This window comes from Cryptomeria japonica, chromosome 8 (genome assembly GCF_030272615.1).
Source record: "Cryptomeria japonica chromosome 8, Sugi_1.0, whole genome shotgun sequence".
NCBI classification, from domain to species: domain Eukaryota; kingdom Viridiplantae; phylum Streptophyta; class Pinopsida; order Cupressales; family Cupressaceae; genus Cryptomeria; species Cryptomeria japonica.
The window spans coordinates 351,048,418-351,072,947 of record NC_081412.1 but is presented as its reverse complement, the minus strand read 5'-3'; the positions used below and the strand labels follow the sequence as shown (position 1 = coordinate 351,072,947).

At 37.4% G+C, this 24,530-nt stretch overlaps 1 protein-coding gene across 3 annotated transcripts in view; it reads left to right on the top strand.

The window, feature by feature from the left end:
- LOC131045349 (protein ANTHESIS POMOTING FACTOR 1) overlaps positions 1-23,719 on the top strand; it is a 216,675-nt gene extending 192,956 nt beyond the window's left edge. For all 3 annotated transcript variants that reach the window (XM_057978936.2, XM_057978934.2, XM_057978935.2), the window contains 2 exons: positions 23,054-23,103; positions 23,197-23,719. In XM_057978936.2, the coding sequence (XP_057834919.1) occupies positions 23,054-23,103; positions 23,197-23,361 (215 nt within the window). In that variant the 3' untranslated portion in view covers positions 23,362-23,719. The remainder of the gene's footprint in view (positions 1-23,053; positions 23,104-23,196) is intronic.
- Positions 23,720-24,530: the final 811 nt, after the last annotated feature.

Genomic DNA, 24,530 nt, shown 5'->3' with positions numbered 1-24,530 from the left:
AAAAATATCTTCGACCTACAACACTTGGGCATATTTACGGTCAAAATCTAGACTTGGACAAAATTAGGATCACCTAGATTTTTAACATGTTACACGCACTTGATCCTATTCAAAATTTAAAAACCCTAATAGCACTTAGGCATGATCATATCAAAACTTGAGACTCGGGCACCTGAAAGCTCAAAATTGTCGCCTGACTGCCAAAACCCTAACCTAATACGATGCAAAAAGCGGGAAAGAGGGGATCCTTGTTTGCAATGGGGCGATGCGTGAAAAAGTCACAACACCTACTCACCCCTTCCTCCATATGTTCCTTTTTTCATTCCTTCCACTCTAATTTTGTAATGTCCCCTACTAGAAGGCTGCCAATTCATGTAACTTAATAATAGTTCTGATCTAATCAGATCGATGATCATGTCACAGAAAAGACTACTTTCCTTTATATCTCTCAATGTGAGGGAGAGGTCACACCTCTTCATTATGGATGCCCTTTGGCAAGAGACACACCCTTTCACTATTAGCACCCTTTGAAAGAGTGCAACTCTTCATTACTCTGCCCTTTAAAAGGGACACAACCTTTCACAATCAGATCTGCACTTCTTATTTAAATCAGATTTGCATTTCTATTCCCAAATTATCCCCTTCTCAAAATGAGGTTCTCTTCTCCATTTTATATCCCATATTTGCGGGGGTCACAACTTTTCCTTCCATTTCTTTTGACCATTCATTAATTTAATTAAATTTTAATTATATTATTTTGTATTTTAATTTAAATTTTATTTTGAATTCTTTTCTATTTTAATATTATTATTATTAAATTCTATTCCAAAGTGGGGACATTACATCGACCCCACTCAAGATTGCTTGTCCTCGAGCAATGATTATGGAATGTTCAAAATGATTCCCAATATGAAATGGCTTTCGAAACACTCATAGAATAAACATGTTGCTACTTTTTTTGTAAAAACCCTAGTTCTTGCCCTAAATCACCATTTTATGTAAAACTACAAATGGAACAAGATGCGTACTTGATTGAGATCTTGCAATAGGTTAGGAAACCATTGAAATGTATATAAAACATAATATAAATCTTCTAAAAAGTATATTAAACATAAATTCTGTATACCTAGGATCAAGAACATTAACTTAACCATAGCTATATCTAATTCCTTATCGGAACTCAACCATAAGAGAGTGGGAGTAAGGAGAAACGATAAAGTGTCCAAGAGATCCTCTATCCTAGGCCCAAGAGCGGAGCGAAAGCCAGAGTCCTCTTGGCCTCATGGGACCACCGGTCAAACTACCATGAGGTGGTCTACCTAGTGAGGTATCCTATCACCATTCCTTCATCACTTCCATCCTCATCCTTCTCTTGTGATTGAAATTCCCTTGATAATCAACGATGGAGTTTGGAAAGATACAATAGGGTGTCCTGAAGATCCTTCCCCTCCAAGTCCAAGAGCGGTGGACTCTGTCTACACCCCCTTGGCCTCATGGGACCATCAGTCAACTACATGAGGTGGGTTACCTAGAGGAGGACCTCATCACTGTTCCCCCTTATTGTACTTCCTTATATCACTACCATGGCAATTTGCACAACATATGCATCATAGGGTATTCTTCATACAAATGATAATATGAATTATATATACATTTCATAATTATGTAAATTTTAAGACAAGTTTTCTCTCATCCTTGTCTCTCATCACTTCTTAAATGGTTTGCACAATATCATAGATATCACTTAATGTTAAGAACTTATGATTAGAAGCATGACACACATCTATGGCCTCAAATACAATATTCCTAAATAAATGTCCATAGTAATCATAGACACTCATGGAGCAAACAAACACATCAGATATGAATCAAAGACGGAGCATACACTTGAAAACATGAAGCATACACATGGATATCTGCAAATACGAAGCATACATGTGAATACACATATTGTTAGATTCTTTTTCCTTAACTAGAATGATTCATTGATTCATCTTTAGATTCTTTACCCTGCAGGATGGCAGGATCATTGCTGTGATACCACTGTAATGTCCCCTACTAGGAGGCTGCCAATTGCTGTAACTTAATAATAGTTCTGATCTAATCCGATCGATGATCATATCATTGGATGCTTTTGACTCCTTTCCTTTATATCTCTCAATGTGAGGGAGAGGTCACACCTCATCATTATGGATGCCCTTTGGCAAGAGACACACCCTTTCACCATTAGCACCCTTTGAAAGAGTGCAACTCTTCATTACTTCTGCCCTTTGAAAGGGACATGACCTTTCACAATCAGATCTGCACTTCTTATTTAAATCAGACTTGCACTTCTGATTCCCAAATTATCCCCTTCTCAAAATGAGGTTTTCTTCTCCATTTTATATCCCATGTTTGAGGGAGTCACAACTTTTCCTTCCATGTCTTTTGACCATTCATTGACTTAATTAAATTTTAATTTTAATTTAATTTTTTTTTTTTTCTATTTTAATATTATTAGTTATTATAAAATTCTATTCCAAAGTGGGCACATTACATATTTTCTTCCTTCACACCTTCCTCCTTTCTCTCATGCCTGCCTTCTTTCCTTTCTTTTTCCATCTTGACTGCTTTTCTGCCTCTCCTGCGCCTCTCTCCTCCCTCAATCTCTCCCATCACTTCTACCCCTTCCATCTTTCCATTCACCTTTTTCCCCCTCTTGCCCTTCTGCCCTACCGTAAACATTTTTATTTTTCAGGGAAATGTATGCCTATGCCTGCAAAATGCGTATATGCTTGAATTGTGGAATTTAAAATTTCATGGAAATGAGTCACACTGTGAGATGAAATTGTAATGCCCCTACTTTGAAATATAATTTAATAATAAATAATATTAATAAAATTAAAATACAAAAGAATAAATATAAAAATTAAATTAAAATATAAAAAAATATACTTAAAATTTGATTAAAGTTAATGAATGGTCAAAAGGCATGAAATGATAAGTTGTGACTCCCTCAAACGTGAGATATAAAAGGGAGAAGAGAACCTCATTTGAGGGGGGGGAATTTAGAAAATGAGAAGTGCACATCTGATTGTGGAAGGTTGTGTCCCTTTCAAAGGGTAGAAACAATGAAGAGTTGCATGGGGATGCGTTTAATAAGTATGCTTAATATATGAAGCCCAATAATGCTCTTATGCAGAATTAATAGTAATATTAATATGGACTGCAATATGTAGATTAAAGTTAATGAATGGTCAAAAGGCAGGAAATGATAAGTTGTGACTCCCTCAAACGTGAGATATAAAAGGGAGAAGAGAACCTCATTTGAGGGGGGGGAATTTAGAAAATGAGAAGTGCACATCTGATTGTGGAAGGTTGTGTCCCTTTCAAAGGGTAGAAACAATGAAGAGTTGCATGGGGATGCGTTTAATAAGTATGCTTAATATATGAAGCCCAATAATGTTCTTATGCAGAATTAATAGTAATATTAATATGGACTGCAATATGTATGACACTCGTACTTAATTTCATATATATAGTCATAATACATAAGAAATTAGTATACTTATAGTCTAAATCATGTTATTACTGTCAGTATTTGAGAAGATGGGAATGAGATGTTCCAAAGAGGGGCAGTCTAAATCCAATTAATAGGTTAAGTCCCAAGATAGGGTGGGGATCAGCAACCCATAAGCCTTGAAGGTATAGACCCAAGATAGGTAAGGGCTTGGATCTGTAAACTTTGAGGGAACCTATTGTATTTGGTCTCTAAGCGCTTTGGTAACATACATAGACCCTTCTCCCTTAAAACTGAAGTAGTACCAGGGTTTGATATCTATATTAAGAACTATGAATAATGAAATTAATCACCTAATGAGGAAAATAAACAAGCACTTGTTAATAACATAAATTAAAGAATATCAATGACTAGCTTCATGATTAGTCTCTCAATTAATTTTAGTATATCGGAATAGATTAATTATGTTAATCAGGTAGGGGACATTACAGAAATCCAAAACTTGTATTTGGAATAATAATTTGTGCTCACATAGAATCCATACACAAACTACTCAAATTCTAGATAAACAGAGAAATTCATGAGTGAATAAGGGTTGCCAATGATTATATTTGTAACAATCTAAAACTTAGAGAAAGGATGATCTAGCGATCGTTTCTGCATACCTCCTATTTGTGCTATATAGATACATGTGATTTTCTCATGTATTTACTAAAGCAGGTTCTCTAAAACCCAGACATCTTGTAAACATTATTTAAAGGGTTCATCACAACTACTAGTATAATGGCAAGCATTATGAATTAAGTGTCATGGTGTTAGTTGACAAGTAGAGACATAAACCAAGAGCAGTAGTGATAAAAATGAGAGCTTTGTGCTATCATATTCAATAAATTTTACCATTAGCTCAAATTTATTTTGATTTAGAGAAATAGAATAAAGAAGGCTCTAAAAAATATTTCAACATGTAATGATTAGAAGGGAAATAATCTTGAACACTAGTAGACTTGATAGTGTACTTATACACCGCCGAAATATGATTGCTCTTTATGAGCTTGGGAAAAAATACATATTAACAAACCTTGTTGGCATAAAATAGGTAGGTCAAATCAGATAAACTAAACCAATTGTTCAAATTTGTAAATAAAATTTGTCCAAGAAGATTGATAGGTCTAGTGATTTTTTCTTAATATTTCCCAAATGAAGTGGCTAGGAGGGTAATACTTAAGCATGAGCTACCAATCTTCAATCTTTCAATTCCGACAAATTTATTATTGCAAATTTATTTTTGGCTTGTGAAAACTTTAGTAAAATCTGGTAGTTGATGAACTCTCTACGCCTACACAATTCCTTACTCCCCAAACATTAAGCCTAACTATGAATCCTTTCTGCACACATTGTGACTTTGAATAAATCATACAGTATTGGCTCTAGAAGAATCTTTCACAACCAAAATGGATCTTATCTTAGGGTTTTGTCTATGGCAAAAGAGATGAACAATGTTCAACCACACAGAGAAAATAGAGTAAAATGAAATATTCGAAATGAGCTTCTTCTCTTCCAATTGCCCTTTTATAAGCACTTTTAGAACTTTCTGGAAATTATAATTTAAAATCTCCTTTTAAATAATAATCCTTTAACTCCATAAAGTGACTTTATTTTATTATTTACTTTTTGAAGTCACTTAAAATTCACTTATATAAATAATTAATATAAGTTGTCTTTTAATTCATCCTTTGACAACTTAAATATTAATTATTTTTTCCACATTTGCTTGAAGTTGTGAAAAATATAAAAATAGCTTGAAAGCAAATTTTGATTTTGCCAACATACTCTGAAGTTCATTGAAACCCAACTTAATGAAAATTGATATTTTCTAAAAATAGAATTGAAAGATCCCTGATGGATCTCTTTTACTAATCTGCTGTAATTTTTACTATTTTAAATTGATTTTTCCTGCTTATTAATATTTTCTTTCAGAAATAGACAGAAGTTGCAGAAGGGTTGGATTCTTTTTGTATTTTGATGATTTTTCAACAAGTAAATAATGAAGTACAAGTACATGAACAAAGTACTGAAAATGAAGTTCATATACAACCAAAACAAATTCGATTCAAGGCAGATTTCTGAATATAAAATCAAATATTTGACCAGATGAAGATTTCCAATAATTTCAGGAAGATTACAATCAGGAATAATCCCAACCTGGATGCTGAAAGAGTACCATAACCAGGAATGAAGCTGCGGCAAGATTCCAGCCCTCCAAGTGTTGCACGTGGGAAGGAAAGTGGCTGCCAGGTACAGCCGTACGGCTGCCAAGTACACCCAATTGGTTAGAAACCCCAAACCCCACGCTGAACTCTGTCAAAATCGCTGAACCTCCAGAAAGAATGCCGTACAATCTCCAAGATGCTAATAGTTGCAAAATAAATCCAAACCTCTGTATTGGGGGCTACGTCCCAAACAGGCAAGGCATTGGGGTTGGCGTCCTAGATGCTGAAAAGCTCTTCCAGAGCCAAATCTCAAATCCAAGATGTAAAATGTGTAAAATATAATAAGAATTAGGTCTCAACTTCCTTATAACACCTTCCCACTTAGCTCGAACCCTAAAAGTGACTCAATGGGGCGTTTAGGGTTAAAATGTTATATTTCTCATTTTAAGTTGCCAAGTGCATAGAAAATGACCTTTTTTCAAATATAAAGAAATCCGTTCACCGAAAGGATCTGAGTCAAAAGAGAAATATTTAGAAAAGTCCAAGACCTTTCTAACGAGCTATTACACCAAGGGATACACATCCAAATGAGGCCAAAAAACCCTTATTACTCCAAAATGGCTATAAACATAGCCTTATTTAAATAATTAAACGCTAACTTAGAAAATATTTAAATATATTAAAAATATATCCCAAATAACCGTAGAAGGCTCAAATGACTTCAAAAGCTTGAAACGGAACCTGCCACCTGTCTGTGACTGAAGTCGGAAATCATGGATCAACTGGCAGTCTCATGCCTAAAATCTAGGGATGCTCCTAGAAACTAGGAAACACACCCAAATCTCCTAAAACTGAAACCATCTAAAAGGTCATGAATAACCTCACGACTGGCAACTGTCATGACCTCCTAAAATTTAGGGATACCCCCTAAAATCTAGGAATTGCTCCAAACTGGCTCTAAACTGCCTGTAAAGCCAAAATCCAATCACTATATGCACTGAATGAGTCCCAATCAACCTCTGCTAGCCTACGAGACTCCAATGATAGGCCAACTCCTCCGTCTCTGATGTCCACTCTAGAAAGGGGACATGACAAGCCTCCCCTCTCGGAGTTGCTTGCCCACAAGCAACTGAAACACCAATCCTCCACCATCCCAAATAAGACGTAAACAAATCATTGCATGTAACTGCTGCTCATCTCTGATATAAACAACATGCAATACCCCGGTTTGGAATGGCACCTCAAAACGCTGAAGCACCTGTGTTGTCAAATCAACACTGCCTGGGTCCTAGAGCGAAGCATAGCTCCCGCTGAATACCTCAAGTGAGCAATGGAAAATTATATCATCTCCATAGATCAAATATCCATAAATGCCAAGACCACTAGTGTGTCTGTGATCACCAACTTGCATAACATCCGTCATAATATCCAATGAGTGCCAATCCATGGAAGACCCTCTGTGATTTGACCCCATCTGACACAAGTGACACACAACTGCCACACACTGCTGCTGATGTGCCGGAAGATCTAATGCCAACTCACTAGACAATGTATAATACTGACTAAAATCATCACTGTCTAGGCTAGCATCTAAAAATATGTAATCACCAACCAGCAATGAAACAATCACCTTGTCTAGAGAATCAGGTGAAACTGCCACATCAACTGGCTCAAAGTACTCACTAGGAGTAACATCACATAACTCATCCACGTCAGCTATCTGATGACAATCAACCTGTGGATCAACTGTCGTCCCACTCTGCTCGATAAACTGAGATGGATAGTGGGTAAACTCCAGCTCCATCCTCGTGATATTCCGAACATACCATCCAAGTGTCGACAACCACTGTACACCCACGACTACAATTATACATCTGAAGTGAAGCAACCCATGTAGGATCCACGAAAGAAAGGTACTACACATGTCTATACCATGATCCCACAGAAACCACCTGTAGGACATAAACTGCTCCTGCTGCTCTCCTCTGATATAAGTGCCATATAATCTTAATATCTGGAGCAACATACTATAATCCCTATAAGATGTTGTATCAAATGAATTAACACCTGGATCCCAAATAAAACTAAATCCACATCCATCTGTCATGAAGAGACAATGATAGTAAGAGGCATCCGCGATACTGTGTCTCTCTACAACCATTGTGAAACTCTCACACCTGTGATAACCATCCACAACAACACACCTGCTAATCCATGCATCATCCTTCCCCCATGATCCTGGATGAAGTCTCTGTGTCAAGGAGATGAAAAACTCTGACGATCGCTACTCATCATAACGGTTGATTGTTTGCTGATCCCGCAAACAATCCATCCCAAACTACTATATCAGGTGCCTGCAATCAATAACTCTATCCTCTGAAGATGGGAGAGCACTATCGCAACACGGATAGTATAAGTCTCAAACCAACTCACATCTGCGAGCCATCCAATCATCTACATTCGGACTAAAAGAGAAATGAAGTGCACTCCTCGCGAGGTAATCTAAATGGACTCTAGTAGGCTCACTCAATGGCTTTGTGTCATAATCTTGTCCATCAAACTCATCATCACTCCCACTGCTCTCAAACCATATATCCGAAGACAACTCATATGTCTGAGATCCGAAATCCAAAATACACCTCAACTGAGCACTGTGGCTCTGCGGTGAAACATGTTGGTTTCCCTCGTCAGCAGTAAGAGGTGTAAAAGAAGATTTGCTTTTCAGAGAAGGAAACAAGTCAACAAGAGTATCATACTCCCAACCAACTGACAAACTGCTAGTCGCTTGTGAGAACAACGATGGAGTAAGTCAAATCACAACTCTCTGGTGAATCTCGCAATGTCACAGTAGAACACTGTACTGTATCTGTCGCTGATGATGTCTGTGCCACTCTCAATCTATCAGAAAGCTCCTCCAATTTGGAGTTCGCTTCCTAAAGGGACAACTGGGTATCCTCCCATGCAACAACAGTCGCCTCAAGCTCTTGAGAGAGGATATCAACTTCCTCCTCTTCCCTCAACAAAGCACCATAACTAATAAAATCCCTCTGAAGGAGATAATCTCAGTCAGCCACTAACTGTAAATACTCATGCTTCAGTATCCCAATGGCTCCATAAAGAGCATGAAACTCTGGTAAGGAAAAATCACTGCTGCCCTGCTCATCAATCATGAGGGTGCTCCAACTATGTGTAGCCAACAACTGGCGAGCGACATCGAAATGCTCAATAACTATGTCTATATTCTTGTCATCAACCTTGAGTTGTCCAATCAGGTGATGAGGAGTTCGAGAATGTTGGCTCTCCTATAACTGTACAAATTCAAAATCTACATTGTGGAAAGAAGTTGTATCTGTATCCTGTACCTCTCTGTAGTCAACATCGTGTATGCACTCGGCCATGGATACAGCCTCATCCAAAGTACTGCTGCTCTGTGCCTTTGAGAACACCACATCCGTCAATGATGATACCGCTGAAAATGCACTGTCATCACTCTCTTCTGCATCCCATGTGTCCACATAACCCACTGGCTCACGATCCTGGGGTCCAGTGCTACTAAGAGAACATACTGGGCTGGATTCTAAGGTCTGATCTATAAAATCAGAATCATCATGATATGAGTTCTCAACATTCAAAGCATCATTGGTACCCGAATTTTGAATACCTTTATGTGACAGCCCATTGGCACCATCTTGTACAAGTGTAGACATTGATACCTCAAGCTGATGCAAAGGTACCTCACTGCTGTCATGAAAATCAGAATTGCTAACCTCTAAATCAGTTGCCTCTTGGGAAATCCCCTGCACACTTGATTCTTTTTTCCTTCTTTGCCACTGATCTGAACTTGTAGCTACCAAGTTATCTTCGTCTGCTTCGGGTACACCCATAAATTGTGTGAAGGAAAGGAGCTCACGTATCATCTTAGGAAGAGAACAATACTGATGGTAGCTGCTCATAACTGTATCATTAAATATCTTGGCAGGAGGCATCCTACTTTTACGTGTTGGAGAAGATGAAACTTTTGAGTGCCCAATTTTATTTCTAGCCATGGTATTTACCTGTAACTGTAGTCACATAAATCTGTCCAGCTTAATTAAATGAATATTTGCTATTTATTTAATTAAAAATACACTAGCCATGAGTTAATTAAATTAACATTTAATTAATTCATCTTCAAAATATTCTTCTATTAATTAAATAAATTATTCAATTTATTTTAATTAATTTATTAAACCAAGTTCACAAATCAATTAAATGAATAAAATCTATTTATTTAATTAAATCCCCCTATTCCTTTTTTAAATAAATTAAATTAAACATTTATTTAAATCATTAACCCCCCCCCCACTTGCATTCTCCTAAAAATGCAACTTGCACACATTTATTGAAATAAATTAATTTTATTTTAATAAAAATCCTATTTTCCCTCACCCACCAAATCCAATTGCATTCCTAAACCCCCTTCTAGATTCTTTTAACCCCTTCCTAATTAGCCTAATCCATTCCCTAATTATTGTCACATTCCTAAGCAACTTTAAGTCACTTCTCAAAAACTCCAAAAGTCTTTGAAAAACATTTAATGCTTTGTGTGTTCAACAATTTAACCTCCAAAGTCTTCCAAACCACTAATGGCTTTTACATGACCATTGATGGCTCTTACATAACCATTTATGGTTATTTCAACTTGCACTCGTGTCTCCTCAAGCATTTATTGCTTTGACCGTGGTTATCCCTTTTGCCTTTGCACAAGAGTTTATCCATTGGATAAAAGCTTTATTCTTTGAATAAAGAGTTTATTCATTCAACTAACCTTGAACTTAACTCCCAAGGTCATGTCAAGCATTTAATGCTTATTCCCTCTCCTCTCAACCTATCTCACATTGACACTTGTCATCTTGGGATTGGGTTGAAAGCCCTCACATGGATTTGAAATCATTCAATCCTGACCCTTGTTGAGATTGCTCAATCTCAACCATCCATTGCTCCATTTTTTCCTATAAATAGAGCCCATTTCTTCATAATCCAGATCCTGAAAACTTGTATGCATTTAACCTATAGGCATTTTAGAGAGCATTTAACATAGCAATCTAATATCTTGTTATTTTGGTTAAAATCAATCATTTTTAATAGCATCTAGTATTTTAGCTTTTCATTTTACATTTGGTGCAAATACTCAAATCTCAATCCTCTATAAGCATCCATAGTGCAAAAAGCTGCTGAGAGCTACACTATTTTGGAACTTGGAGAGGAGAGGAACAAGGGAGAAGAAACCAAGAGCATGTTAGGAGGCATTTGGAGATGCCTCATCGTATTTACCTTCTTAGTTAGATATCTTATCATGCTTTTGATGTCTCTTTTGATATGCCTGTTTATATTGGTTTTTGATTGATTAACACTAACGGTTTCTTGTGTGTTGTGTGTTATTTATCATTGACTAACCTTGCCCGTTTTGCAGAGTATCATTTGGTGAACCCGACGTGAATCGAACACGCAACCTTCTGATCCAGCACTATGGGCATATCGAACTAGCATTCGAACCCCTACAGGCGCAACCCCTTACTCATTGGTCTATGGTGCAGAAGCTATTTTACCTATTGAGGTAGAGATCCCATCACTACGGGTTTCCTTGCAGAATCTCGTTGATGATGAAGCATATAGAATTACTTGATGAGAAGCGACAAGCTGCATACAACCATCTCAAAGCCTATCAGCAACGCATGAGCAGAAGCTACAATCACCGAGTTAGACCTCGTACATTTGAGGTAGGTGATCTTGTTCTCCGAGAGAATCCTCGTAACCAACCAAACAGAGAACATCAAGGATAGTTTGAATCAAACTGGCTGGGTCCATATGTTATCACTGCTGTATTTGGGTTTGGGGCATATCAGTTGGCTACTTCAGAAGGAGAATCGCTCGCAAATCCAATCAACAACATGCACCTCAAACGGTTTTATACCTAAGCTGTATAGAGCATCAGGCTCCCCTGCATACCGGAAAACAATACCAAAAACATCCAGATAAATGACCTGAAGAAAATATAAAAACATCAAAAGAATAAAGAAAAATCATGCATCCAAACGGTGAACAACCACTCCGGTGGCACCTTGGGTAAGTACGATGGTGAAAACTTGGCAAACAGGCGCCACTCGTAAAGGCTATGGCTCCATTGTTTTTCCGACTTGTTGCGCTCACATTATACTTCATACATACATCCACTCGTCCACAACCATGGCTTGTTATCAATTTGCAATCAAGAAAGTACTTCATGCATCTTGCATCCCGCCTTTTCATAGTCATGTCTAAACTGGGGGCAATGCCCTTAATCTAGATTGATGGAAGTGGATTTCTACATTGTTTTGTTATTCACTGAATTCTTCATTCAAAACTATCTCACAAAATACCAAAAACATTGGAAAACAAGCATCAAAATCCAAAAAAAACATTCAAAACAATCATCAAAATACCAAAAACATTCAAAAATATCTCACAAAATCCAAAAACAACGGAAAACATCAAAAAACAAACAAATACATGGAACCACATTGTACATACTCATCTGAGCAGATACCAAACAAGCATTAAACAAATACTCGCACGATGATCACTTCTCAAAATTAACCAAAACAATCGACATCAACAATCAAATTGTCTTCAACAAGGATGCATCCTTCCTTACCAAAACACAGACAAAATGACATTTTCTTTGACAAGAAAATTGTGATAAGCTATCAAATACTTGGTTGATTAGTGAAGTAATTCATTCGTTTATATGCATCAGGTTCTTACAGCATTGTTTGTGTATCATCTGCGAATTATTCCGATGAAGTTCTGGGGCATGTCCTAATGGTGTCTACGTGGGAAGTTCACTAAGCTATGTGATCTTATGCAAAATACAATCATAGATCATTACGGCTTGCTGACTACAGCGTATACCTCGACCATATGAGCATGAACCATTACCAAGGATCCATATTTTTTATTCTTTATGTATATACTGTTTGTTTGCAGGTACCATGCTCTTCCTTTGGTTCCTCCTACCTCATCCAAATTGGATAAAGGTTTTATCTCTTATTACGGTATGAACTTGTCTCAGGATATGATCAGCCTAAGATCAAGGAGGACGATCCAAGTCATGCATGAACGGAGATGATCCTTGTCTGTTCCGCAAGCAATACTCTGGTTAACTTGACCCATTATATCAAGTTACTTGTATTCACTTGCTATATCAAAATCCATGTAAGGAATACTCAGGTCATCTTGAATTATTATGTCAAGAGCTTGTATTCTCTTCCAACATTTTAAAGCTCAATGATGAAAATAGAGCACTATGGATCGTCATTTCATCTCATCTGTTTATATATTGCATTTCGTTGCATATCACCCATCCATTCACTCATTCATATGTATGATTTTATATGCAAATGTGAACAAGGTTCATATGAACAGTTATGTGAACATTAAGCTGGTCTTGGATACAATCACGACCGAGTACTCTGATACATCATCAATGCATCATGCAAAGTCTCAAAAACCTTGCCTTCATCAGGATCAAACCATCATTACATTTAGTTGCATTTTGCATTAAGTACATTCATGTCATTTTAATTAAATTGCATATAGTTTCATTTAGTTTATTGACATTAGTCTTCATTAATCATTTGCATCATTGCATAATCATAAATAAATTAGATTCATTCATGAGATCAAATTGTCCTTGATTGTATTAAACCATTTACTATGCATTCATTTAGTGTCAGTTATCCATTATCATTTCATTATCCTTTATCATTTATCATTGCATACATTCATTTATCTATTCATTAATTAAAAGATGCATTCATTCATCCATTATTAAGTATCTTATTATGCTCATGTTAGGATTCATTTACATTGCATTCATTATCCTTTTTTAATTGCATTAAGGTGCAGTTATTAAAACATAAATTGTAGTACCATCACATTATCATTTTTACTTAATCATATTTAAGCATTTAAAATCATAAAACCATTTGTTTTCAAAAAAACATTGGTTCATATCATTTTATATGTCCATTATACATATGCATTCACCTAGACATTATCATATAAACATTTGTACTTTACATTTTGTTTATCCATATTACATTCATTTAAAAACATCTAGATGCATAATCATACATAACATCATTTATTCAAACATTGCATTAACATCATTGCATATCATTATCTCATCATTATATCAAAATAGGAAACACCAAAATCCTGTTCATCAATCATCATTATGCATATATCCTCATCATGACATTACATACATACAAACAATGCATCAAACAAATCATACATATATAAACCTGCATTCATATGTCAGTATCCAACATCATAAATCATCATAAAAACATGCATATAAGAATTATCTCATCAATGCATACATATCCATCTACGCAATAAACTCATAAACTCATCATCCTGCATAAACATCCATACATATCAAATGCATATCATTAAAATATGGGATCTCCTCATATATATCATCTCATATCTCAGAGTCCAATGAAGTCTACAAAATCGGCTACCAAGAGCCATCCAAGATACAGTCCAAAAATAAACAATGATAAAATACATATATGCAAAAATGCTCTCTCAGATGCCACTCTGACCAGATGCTGTACCACCATCGCCACCTGGTCCCCCACTGGTCCCCGCACCATCCGATCTATCTCTCCGTGGAGGCCCCATCAAACCCCCACTCACTCCTGCATCCCCTGATCTATCCCTCCGTAGAGGACCCATCACACCCCCACTGCTCTGCATCCTCTGTGATCGCTCTGATCTGGCTTGCCGCATCTGTGAATAGCTCAGTGCTCGCTGACTAGCTGGCACCACCTGCTCATATAACCCCCGCCAGTAATCTATCTCAGCCTGTGCTCACTGGATCTCCCTCATCACCTCCCCCGTAGGCCCTTGTGCTTCTACTCCAACCGGGACTCTCTCCTGCAGCTCTGCTAATCTCTCCACCGCACTATCCCTCTCCTGCAACACTACAGCCAGCTCTGACTCCCGTGCAAATAGCTGCACATCTCTAGCCGCCACCTCTGCCTCCAAATCCTCTACACAGGTCTGCAAATGTACTATCATATGATCCCTAAGATCTCCAGTGGCTCCCTCCCCTGTATCCATAGTAGCCTCACCTGTATCACCCTCTCCAGTGGCTCTCTCCCCTCTGTCCATCGGGATCTCCCTCTCTATACCTCTACCACCCAGTCTAACTCCTCCCTGCATCAACGGTCCCTGCAATATCCGCAGTGGCAGTCCACCTCTCCCTCTCCGCTGAATCCGACTCCCCAACCCACCACCTCCTCCACCACCACCTCCTCCTCCCCCTCCTCCACCTGCCATTGGTCCTCGACCTCCTGCCCTCCTCCGTCTCCGTCCCCTCTCATCCTCAAAATCTGGCACTGGCTCTGCTGGATCGGATATCCGTAGAATCGGATGCGCCGCTTGGTATTGCGTGTACTCATCTGATACCCTTGCATCCACGACCTTCGGTCGTATGTCCCAAGGTCTCGCCTGCAGCGTCCGAAACTTCGCCAGTGCTTGGTCATACGGCAGCACTGGCCCCCATGCATATCTCTCCCGTATCACCCGAGCATACTCCCCTGATCCACTAGGCAGTCCCTGCTGCCGTCCAAACTACCTCATCACTCTCCCCGGCACCTATCTCTCTACATGGTACGAGGTCCTCCCAATGAGGAATCGGGTCATGAATACATAGGGCAGTGCCTCCGCATCATCATCCCAGGGCTCGCACTCCAAGTATGGTCTCCATATAACTGCATCCAGATCATCTAATGCCCGCCGCCACCACTCTAACTTCCCCAAGTGGGGCTGACTCATCATACCGCCATACATAAACATATATGGCTGATCCACTGCGCGGAACCTAAGACTCACTGGTCGAGTCACTGGTAGGTGCTCCCATGCCCAAATATGTAGCAGCGTCACTCCCACTGCTAAGGAACCCCTCCCACAGTATACCACCTCATGCAACTCCTGGTAAAGGTGTGCCAGCACGCACGGCCCCCAAGCAAATCGGGTCCCCTCGGTAATCATCATCTCGATCACCTGCCCCCAACCAACGGCCAGCCCATGTGATCGCCTATCAGGACACAATAGTCTTCCCACAATGCCAGACACGACTGCTGGTAAAGGCTCATATAAAGCAGCTATCTCCTCCCAAGCAATGGAGCCATCATCAATAAAAACATCCTCATCGAAGAACCTGTGAACCGCTAGAGTCCCCCATGATCTGTCATATGTGACCAGCTCCCCCCGAATCGGAATACGCAGGATGCGCCACACATCCTCCAGGGTCACTGTCATCTCCCCCTGTGCCAGATGAAAAGTGCACGTCTCGCTGTGCCACCGCTCTGCTAGTGCCGTAATCAATCCGTGATTCATCCGAATCATGGGCATGTGCATCACATCATATAATCCAGTCGCGGCAATACAATCGATCTCCGCCTCCGTCAACCGATCCCGCAACCCCTGTGTCACCGGGTGTCTCTCGCGTAACTGCAACACGCGTAGATCCTCTTACACATGGGCATCAATCAATCATCATCAGTTGTTTTGTTTCAAACTTTCTTAAGCTTAAACCTAGACTATCAACAGATACTTTGATCAAGTATCTTCGGGTCTCAACAGGTAAGCAATCATGGCAACCTAGACTTCAAACAGACATTTATCCTAACAATGACCTAAGTCTCATTAGGCTGCTATGGTTCAAAACAACTCCCACTTCGCCTTCCTATCCATCCATCTTTGGCATCAGGAGATTATCACACAAACTGGGGCATCCCTTATCTTGCAAACAAAAGCGCTATTTTGCACACAAAAGCGCTACTTACCTACAATAGCGCTGAACTCCTAACAAAAGCGCTCAATCAGCTATCCAAAAGCGCTAGAACAACAACACAATTGCGCTGATTCATAACAAAAGCGCTCAATTAGGCAATCAAAAGCGCCTAAACTAGCCTACAATAGTGCTACAATTTTCACAAGCGCTCAAACAGCACCTCAATAGCGCCATTGCGGCACAATATCGCTAGTTAATTGGACAATAGCGTCGTTGCGGCACAATATCACTAGTTAATTGGACAATAGCGCCAAAACGTAGTTTCAGCGCTATTGTTCTGACTCAACTTGGATTCAGCAAAAAGTGTATCAAAAATGCATAAAAATTAAAATTTCAAATTTGCGTACCACTTGTCCATAGTCGTCTGGCCGCTGGAACCGACGAACTCGCTCGAGACGGTGCTCTGGTACTGGTACCGGCATCCTGACTGCTGCTCGCTCCTCTCACATGTCACTGTCAGAGCTATAGTTTCACACTGGTTGCGGTAACAAATGATCCTGTTTTCACCCCTTTCTCCCCATTTAAACCCTTCGCAATCACCGTAATTTTCCCCCGCTCGCTGCCGTGGTCCTTGTAAACTTCCCGAGCCTCCCATTTCTCCATTTTACCCCCGATCTCTTCTATTTTTCACTCATTTTACTAACTTCTTCTCTTCTACCACCCTACCAATTTTCATTCTTTTTCGAGAGATCGCCCGATTTTTTCGAAAATTTTCGGCCCATCTCTCGAGGGGGCATACCACCCATTAAATTTACATTTTATGGGGCATTTCTTCACACTAGTTTTTCTTTCTTTGAAACAACGCGATAAACCGCACCGTCTCAAAGAGGGACAAATGTAGTCACATAAATCTGTCCAGCTTAATTAAATGAATATTTGCTATTTATTTAATTAAAAATACTCTAGCCATGAGTTAACATTTAATTAATTCATCTTCAAAATATTTTTCTATTAATTAAATAAATTATTCAATTTATTTTAATGAATTTATTAAACCAAGTTCACAAATCAATTAAATGAATAAAATCTATTTATTTAATTAAATCCCCCTATTCCTTTTTTAAATAAATTAAATTAAACATTTATTTAAATCATTAACCCCCCCCCCCACTTGCATTCTCCTAAAAATGCAACTTGCACACATTTATTGAAATAAATTAATTTTATTTTAATAAAAATCCTATTTTCCCTCACCCACCAAATCCAATTGCATTCCTAAACCCCCTTCTAGATTCTTCTAACCCCTTCCTAATTAGCCTAATCCATTCCCTAATTATTGTCACATTCCTAAGCAACTTTAAGTCACTTCTCAAAAACTCCAAAAGTCTTTGAAAAGCACTTAATGCTCTGTGTGTTCAACAATTTAACCTCCAAAGTTTTCCAAAACCACTAATGGCTCTTACATGACCATTAATGGCTCTTACATAACCATTTATGGTTATTTCAACTTGCACTCGTGTCTCCTCAAGCATTTATTTCTTTGACCGTGGTTATCCCTTTTGCCTTTGCACAAGAGTTTATCCATTGGATAAAAGCTTTATTCTTTGAATAAAGAGTTTATTCATTCAACTAACCTTGAACTTAACTCCCAAGGTCATGTCAAACATTTAATGCTTATTCCCTCTCCTCTCAACCTATCTCACATTGACACTTGTCATCCTGGGATTGGGTTGAAAGCCCTCACATGGATTTGAAATCATTCAATCTTGACCCTTGTTGAGATTGCTCAATCTCAACCATCCATTGCTCCATTTTTTCCTATAAATAGAACCCATTTCTTCATAATCCACATCCTGAAAACTTATATGCATTTAACCTATAGGCATTTTAGAGAGCATTTAACATATCAATCTAATATCTTGTTATTTTGGTTAAAATCAATCATTTTTAATAGCATCTAGTATTTTAGCTTTTCATTTTACATTTGGTGCAAATACTCAAATCTCAATCCTCTATAAGCATCCATAGTGCAAAAAGCTGCTGAGAGCTACACTATTTTGGAACTTGGAGAGGAGAGGAACAAGGGAGGAGAAACCAAGAGCATGTTAGGAGGCATTTGGAGATGCCTCATCGTATTTACCTTCTTAGTTAGATATCTTATCATGCTTTTGATATCTCTTTTGATATGCCTGTTTAGATTGGTTTTTGATTGATTAACACTAACGGTTTCTTGTGTGTTGTGTGTTATTTATCATTGACTAACCTTGCCCATTTTGCAGAGCATCAGTAACTAAACTGAAAGATCCCGGAAGTCGAAATAAAAGTTTGTTCTCAACAATTTTGGGACTTTGGCCAACATATTGTCTTACCAGCTGTCACTGTAAGCATAAATGTGTAGGCTGACAACTACCCAGTTGCTGATATGAATTATCAAAACCTTTTATCTTGTACCCAGATGTGACAATTTCTCATAAACCCTACAGGCTGGCAGGATGTAGGCTCTGATACCACTGAAAGATCCCTGATGGATCTCTTTTACTAATCTACTGTAATTTTTATTATTTTAAATTGATTTTTCCTGCTTATTAATATTTTCTTTCAGAAATAAACAGAAGTTGCAGAAGGGTTGGATTCTTTTTGTATTTTGATGATTTTTCAACAAGTAAATAATGAAGTACAAGTACATGAACAAAGTACTGAAAATGAAGTTCATATACAACCAAAACAAATTCGATTCAAGGCAGATTTCTGAATATAAAATCAAATATTTGATCAGATGAAGATTTCCAATAATTTCAGGAAGATTACAATCAGGAATAATCCCAACCTGGATGCTGAAAGAGTAACATAACCAGGAATGAAGCTGCGGCAAGATTCCAGCCCTCCAAGTGTTGCACGTGGGAAGGAAAGTGGCTGCCAGGTACAGCCGTACGGCTGCCAAGTACACCCAACTGGTTAGAAACCCCAAACCCCACGCTGAACTCTGTCAAAATCGCTGAACCTCCAGAAAGAATGTCGTACAATCTCCAAGATGCTAATAGCTGCAAAATAAATCCAAACCACTGTATTGGGGGCTACGTCCCAAACAGGCAAGGCATTGGGGTTGGCGTCCCAGATGCTGAAAAGCTCTTCCAGAGCCAAATCTCAAATCCAAGATGTAAAATGTGTAAAAGATAATAAGAATTAGGTCTCAATTTCCTTATAACACCTTCCCACTTAGCTCGAACCCTAAAAGTGACTCAATGGGGCGTTTAGGGTTAAAATGTTATATTTCTCATTTTAAGTTGCCAAGTGCATAGAAAATGACCTTTTTTCAAATATAAAGAAATCCGTTCACCGAAAGGATCTGAGTCAAAAGAGAAATATTTAGAAAAGTCCAAGACCTTTCCAACGAGCTATTACACCAAGGGATACACATCCAGATGAGGCCAAAAAACCCTTATTACTCCAAAATGGCTATAAACATAGCCTTATTTAAATAATTAAACGCTAACTTAGGAAATATTTAAATATATTAAAAATATATCCCAAATAGCTGTAGAAGGCTCAAATGACTTCAATAGCTTGAAACGGAACCTGCCACCTGTCTATGACTGTAGTCGGAAATCATGGATCAACTGGTAGTCTCATCCCTAAAATCTAGGGATGCTCCTAGAAACTAGGAAACACACCCAAATCTCCTGAAACTGAAACCATCTAAAAGGTCATGAATAACCTCACGACTGGCAACTGTCACGACCTCCTAAAATTTAGGGATACCCCCTAAAATCTAGGAACTGCTCCAAACTGGCTCCAAACTACTTGTAAAGCCAAAATCCAATCACTATATGCACTGAATGAGTCCCAATCAACCTCTGCTAGCCTACGAGACTCCAATGATAGGCCAACTCCTCCGTCTCTGATGTCCACTCTAGAAAGGGGACATGACAAGAATATTTCTCCAGAAGTGTGGAAAACACCCAGAATGTCGAAATTGCTTCAAGAAAGAATTAACGGATTCAACTTGATCCCTGGAACACAATGCCACTACCTGAAAGCCATTTTGAAAAGGTTGGCACTCTTCGAGAATGTTGGAAAGGCTATAAAAAGGGGACATTACATCCTCCTTGAACTCTTTTAATTTTTCAATCTTTACAATATAAAGGTTATGTTTCCTATTACAAAACAACAATCACATTACCACATTTTTTGCCAACCTTTATAACATACTTCCTAAGCATTTTTCCGTTACATGTGACCTCTTTTCAAAATATTCATCTCTTTCATATAACAAAATAAGTTCTTTATTCTTATCTTGCACGTGCATTTGACTCCCTCTAATGTTATTGCAAAACTCAATCCTTCTTGTTTAGGAACTGCCTTGAAATGCAATAGAATTTCAAAACAAAGCATTAGCAAAATGTTGCCTTGGCCATTTTGGCATTTCTGTCAAATGTTTGTTGTTTTTCCAGCGTACAAAAGAAAATAAAATAAATATATTGTTTATGGGAATGTAAAGAGAAACAAACTATTTGCTTCTTAGTGCAAATAGTTCCAAATGTATCCGCACTTATATCCGGGCATCAATTTCAAAGATGCAAAGCAATAAGATGAAATACAGCATTTTTAGGTTCAGCAAGATGCAACTTACCATTTGCAAGCATTTTAACAGTGACAAAAAACCAGTAATGAAGACTACACTAGTATGGCGCTGAAGAAGTGCTCCATCCAAATGAAAATCAAATCCACATCAAAATTTTGTCTGTGAAATTTAATAACAAATTGTTCTCAAATGGAACTGTGTGCGGTCACTGTGTATGAAGAAGACAGCAAATGATAGCAACAGTGAAATGTATCTTCTTTTCTCTAGCAGCAATCTTCAACCACTCCAGTTGCACTCCAAATCAAATGCTGATGTACAAATGCATCGGGTACAATAATGCTTCTTTTAATCCTAGGTTCTCAGAGAATCCTTCAAAATCAATATGCCAATAATAGGATACAAGGACAAAAGCCGAATTCCAAATGCTATTTTTTCAACGTGGCTGTATATAAAGATTCACGCCACTATCTTCTGCATCAAACTGCTTGTTAAATACTAACAATATCCTAAAACGATTTCTGAATTTGTTCTTCTTGTTGTGAACTTTCCAAAACATCTTAAATTCATAAATTTTGTTATAACTTGAGAATATATTGCAGTTTTAGTGGGACTGTATCAAACAGTAATAAAAAAAGTCATTTTAAAATCAGAACAATGTACCAACAACAGAATTAGGCTTAATGGTAACAAGTAATGCACTTGAGGATCTCTAGAATACATCCGAGTCTTACACATTTGGGAATCCAATTCCATGGCATCTTTTACCATACTCCACAATTCTACTGCACAATATTAAAATATTGCTTCTCCCTTATGAAGGCTCCATTGCTTCAAGACAAGGATGGCCTCCACTACTCATAGGTATAGGAAGGATAAATGCTCTGATACCTTGTTGAAATGGTGAGCAGGTAGCATATATAAATTACACCATTATTACACAGGAAAAAAATCAAAATATGTAATATTATATGATTGATTTAGGATTTCACACATACATATGTTGATTTTACTCTAAATTGCATTTTTCCCAAACTACCCTTGGTCTCGAACCCATACCTAAACCCAAACTCAAAGGTTTTAAAATAATAGGACAACACTTGATCTTGAAATATGGCCTACCATCTTAGGAGAAGCCCCATTATTTTAACTAAACTTGTATCAAGGTATGATCGAAAAGAAAACTCTCATTGCTGTTTGAAATTTAACTTGTCCAAAAATCTATTTTTCGGCCTTTAAATGTAAAAACGAGCTTCAAAAAGGTAGGTGTATACAAAAGAATATCAGATCCATCGTGGCAAATGTCATGGGGTGTGAGACTCGGATTAATCCAAGTTTTTTTGAGTTTTATGCTACAATATTTTATTTTATTTTAAATTATTTTTTCAGTAACTTTTGTGTATCATTTTAATAAACTTTCTCAGCTGTTGCAACTTCTAATACCACACTCATTTAAGGGAAGAACTAACACATAATGTTTGATCAATTCTTTCCCTGTTACATGGAAGCAATTGCTATCACAAATTGCCAGATAGCTATAGGAACTTCTTGCAATTACATCGAAGTCGGTGCAAATGAAAGAACAATAGCATTCAATACTTTACATGGTTTGATATTTTGCTTATGTCGCTTATGAATTTGCATTAACCAACTGACAATGCCAATGGTCAGTGATAACTGCCTTCGAAGCGAGTATTGCATTTATTATTTTATAGGTTATGTATTGGTGTTGGAATTAAGGAACAATTTTGCATTCAAATGTCTCGTATGCTGTGAGATTCATCATTGGTATTATTGTCTCGCAAGATATAGCTATATGACTCCAGCAAATTAAATAGCGTGAGGATAGAGGCATGTTGCTTTCTCTATCCAACAGTTATTGCATCATAAGGGTTTATTAATTTTGTCTTTAATTTTTTTCATTTGCACTGTAGGCTCTGGAGATGGAAGCCTCCGTGCATGGAATGTCAACAATGGAAATGAGGTGTGGAAAATAATGACCACCTGATTTTTTTAATATAAATATAGTCTTTAGAGGTGAATAATTTAATGATAATAATAGTATTCATAACTGCAGGTTACATGCTGGAAAAATCATACAGGCGTTCCCACTTGTCTCAAGTGGGCTCCTCGACGTGTGATGTTTGCAAGTGCATCTTCAGTTTTGGCATTTTGGATTCCTGGCACACCCAGGCAGACTCATAATGATGCCATCAATACTGAATCCTCTCCCAAAGATTAGAGAACTGCTATTTTTTGTTTAGCTGAAAGAAAATGACGCAAGACAAGATTTATGGCACTGCTTTCTTTCTTAAAATCACCTTTTGTAATGAACGTATATCTAATAATATCAAGTTAATGGGGAGAATGATACAGAAGAAATTATTGTTGGTTCAAGCTGAAATTAGTCTAAACACGAATCTCTTTTGACGACTGGGAACAAACAGGCAACAATTGTGCTGTAACAAAATTGTATGTCAACAAGGGACCAAGAAAGAACAATAATTACACTTTTTGAGCAATAAGTATATCAAATAAGTATTAAATTTGCTTAAAGAACTATTATTATATTCAATATTAATATTCGATATTTCGTTAAACAATGTTTCCAATCAGTTCGACAAATTCTCTCAGCTTACATTGAGCCCTTGTTTTAAGAAAATTTTGAGGCTTCTTTCTTGCTCTTATAGTAACATTTTTGGGTGCCATTTGTTTTTCTTAAGTGCATGATTTTTCTTGTACTTTGTAGTGGAATGATCATTTGATCCTATTTTGTGTAAAAATTGTACTTTGAGCTTGTGGTTGTAATCTTCATGCAAGATTATTTTGTGTAAAAATTGTACTTTGAGCTTGTGGTTGTAATCTTCAATCAATCTTGCATGGTATAGAAAATTCCACACCAATTTTTACATGGTATAGAACATTCTACACACATACACATTCATATATCAATAAGAAATAAAACCACAAGAACAAGCATAGTTCAACAAAATATATTCCAATCTAAGACTATTTTTATTTCAAATCCTTGTACAAAACAAGAATTATTTTTTTAGTGTTTTGATTCATATCTTTCACTATGACATAACATAATACCACTCTTCAAATTGAAGTGGAAGCACCTTGTAAAATAAAATTAATCTACTGGGAACAATATGTACTTAAAATTTACAAAATTTATAAGTTATTGGGTTGGTACATGGTTGTGTTGAATACAAAGTAAATGTACATTTTTTGTTTTTACATAGGGTAAAATGCTAAAATATTTTTTGTACAATAGACAAAAAAGAATTATGTTTCTTGACTAAAATTCTTACACACTTGAGTTGTTTAATTAAATGTAGAGAGTGACAAATACACAAAAGTTTAATGATAGTGGATTCAAAGCTAAAGAGTTCTACTCTACAACTA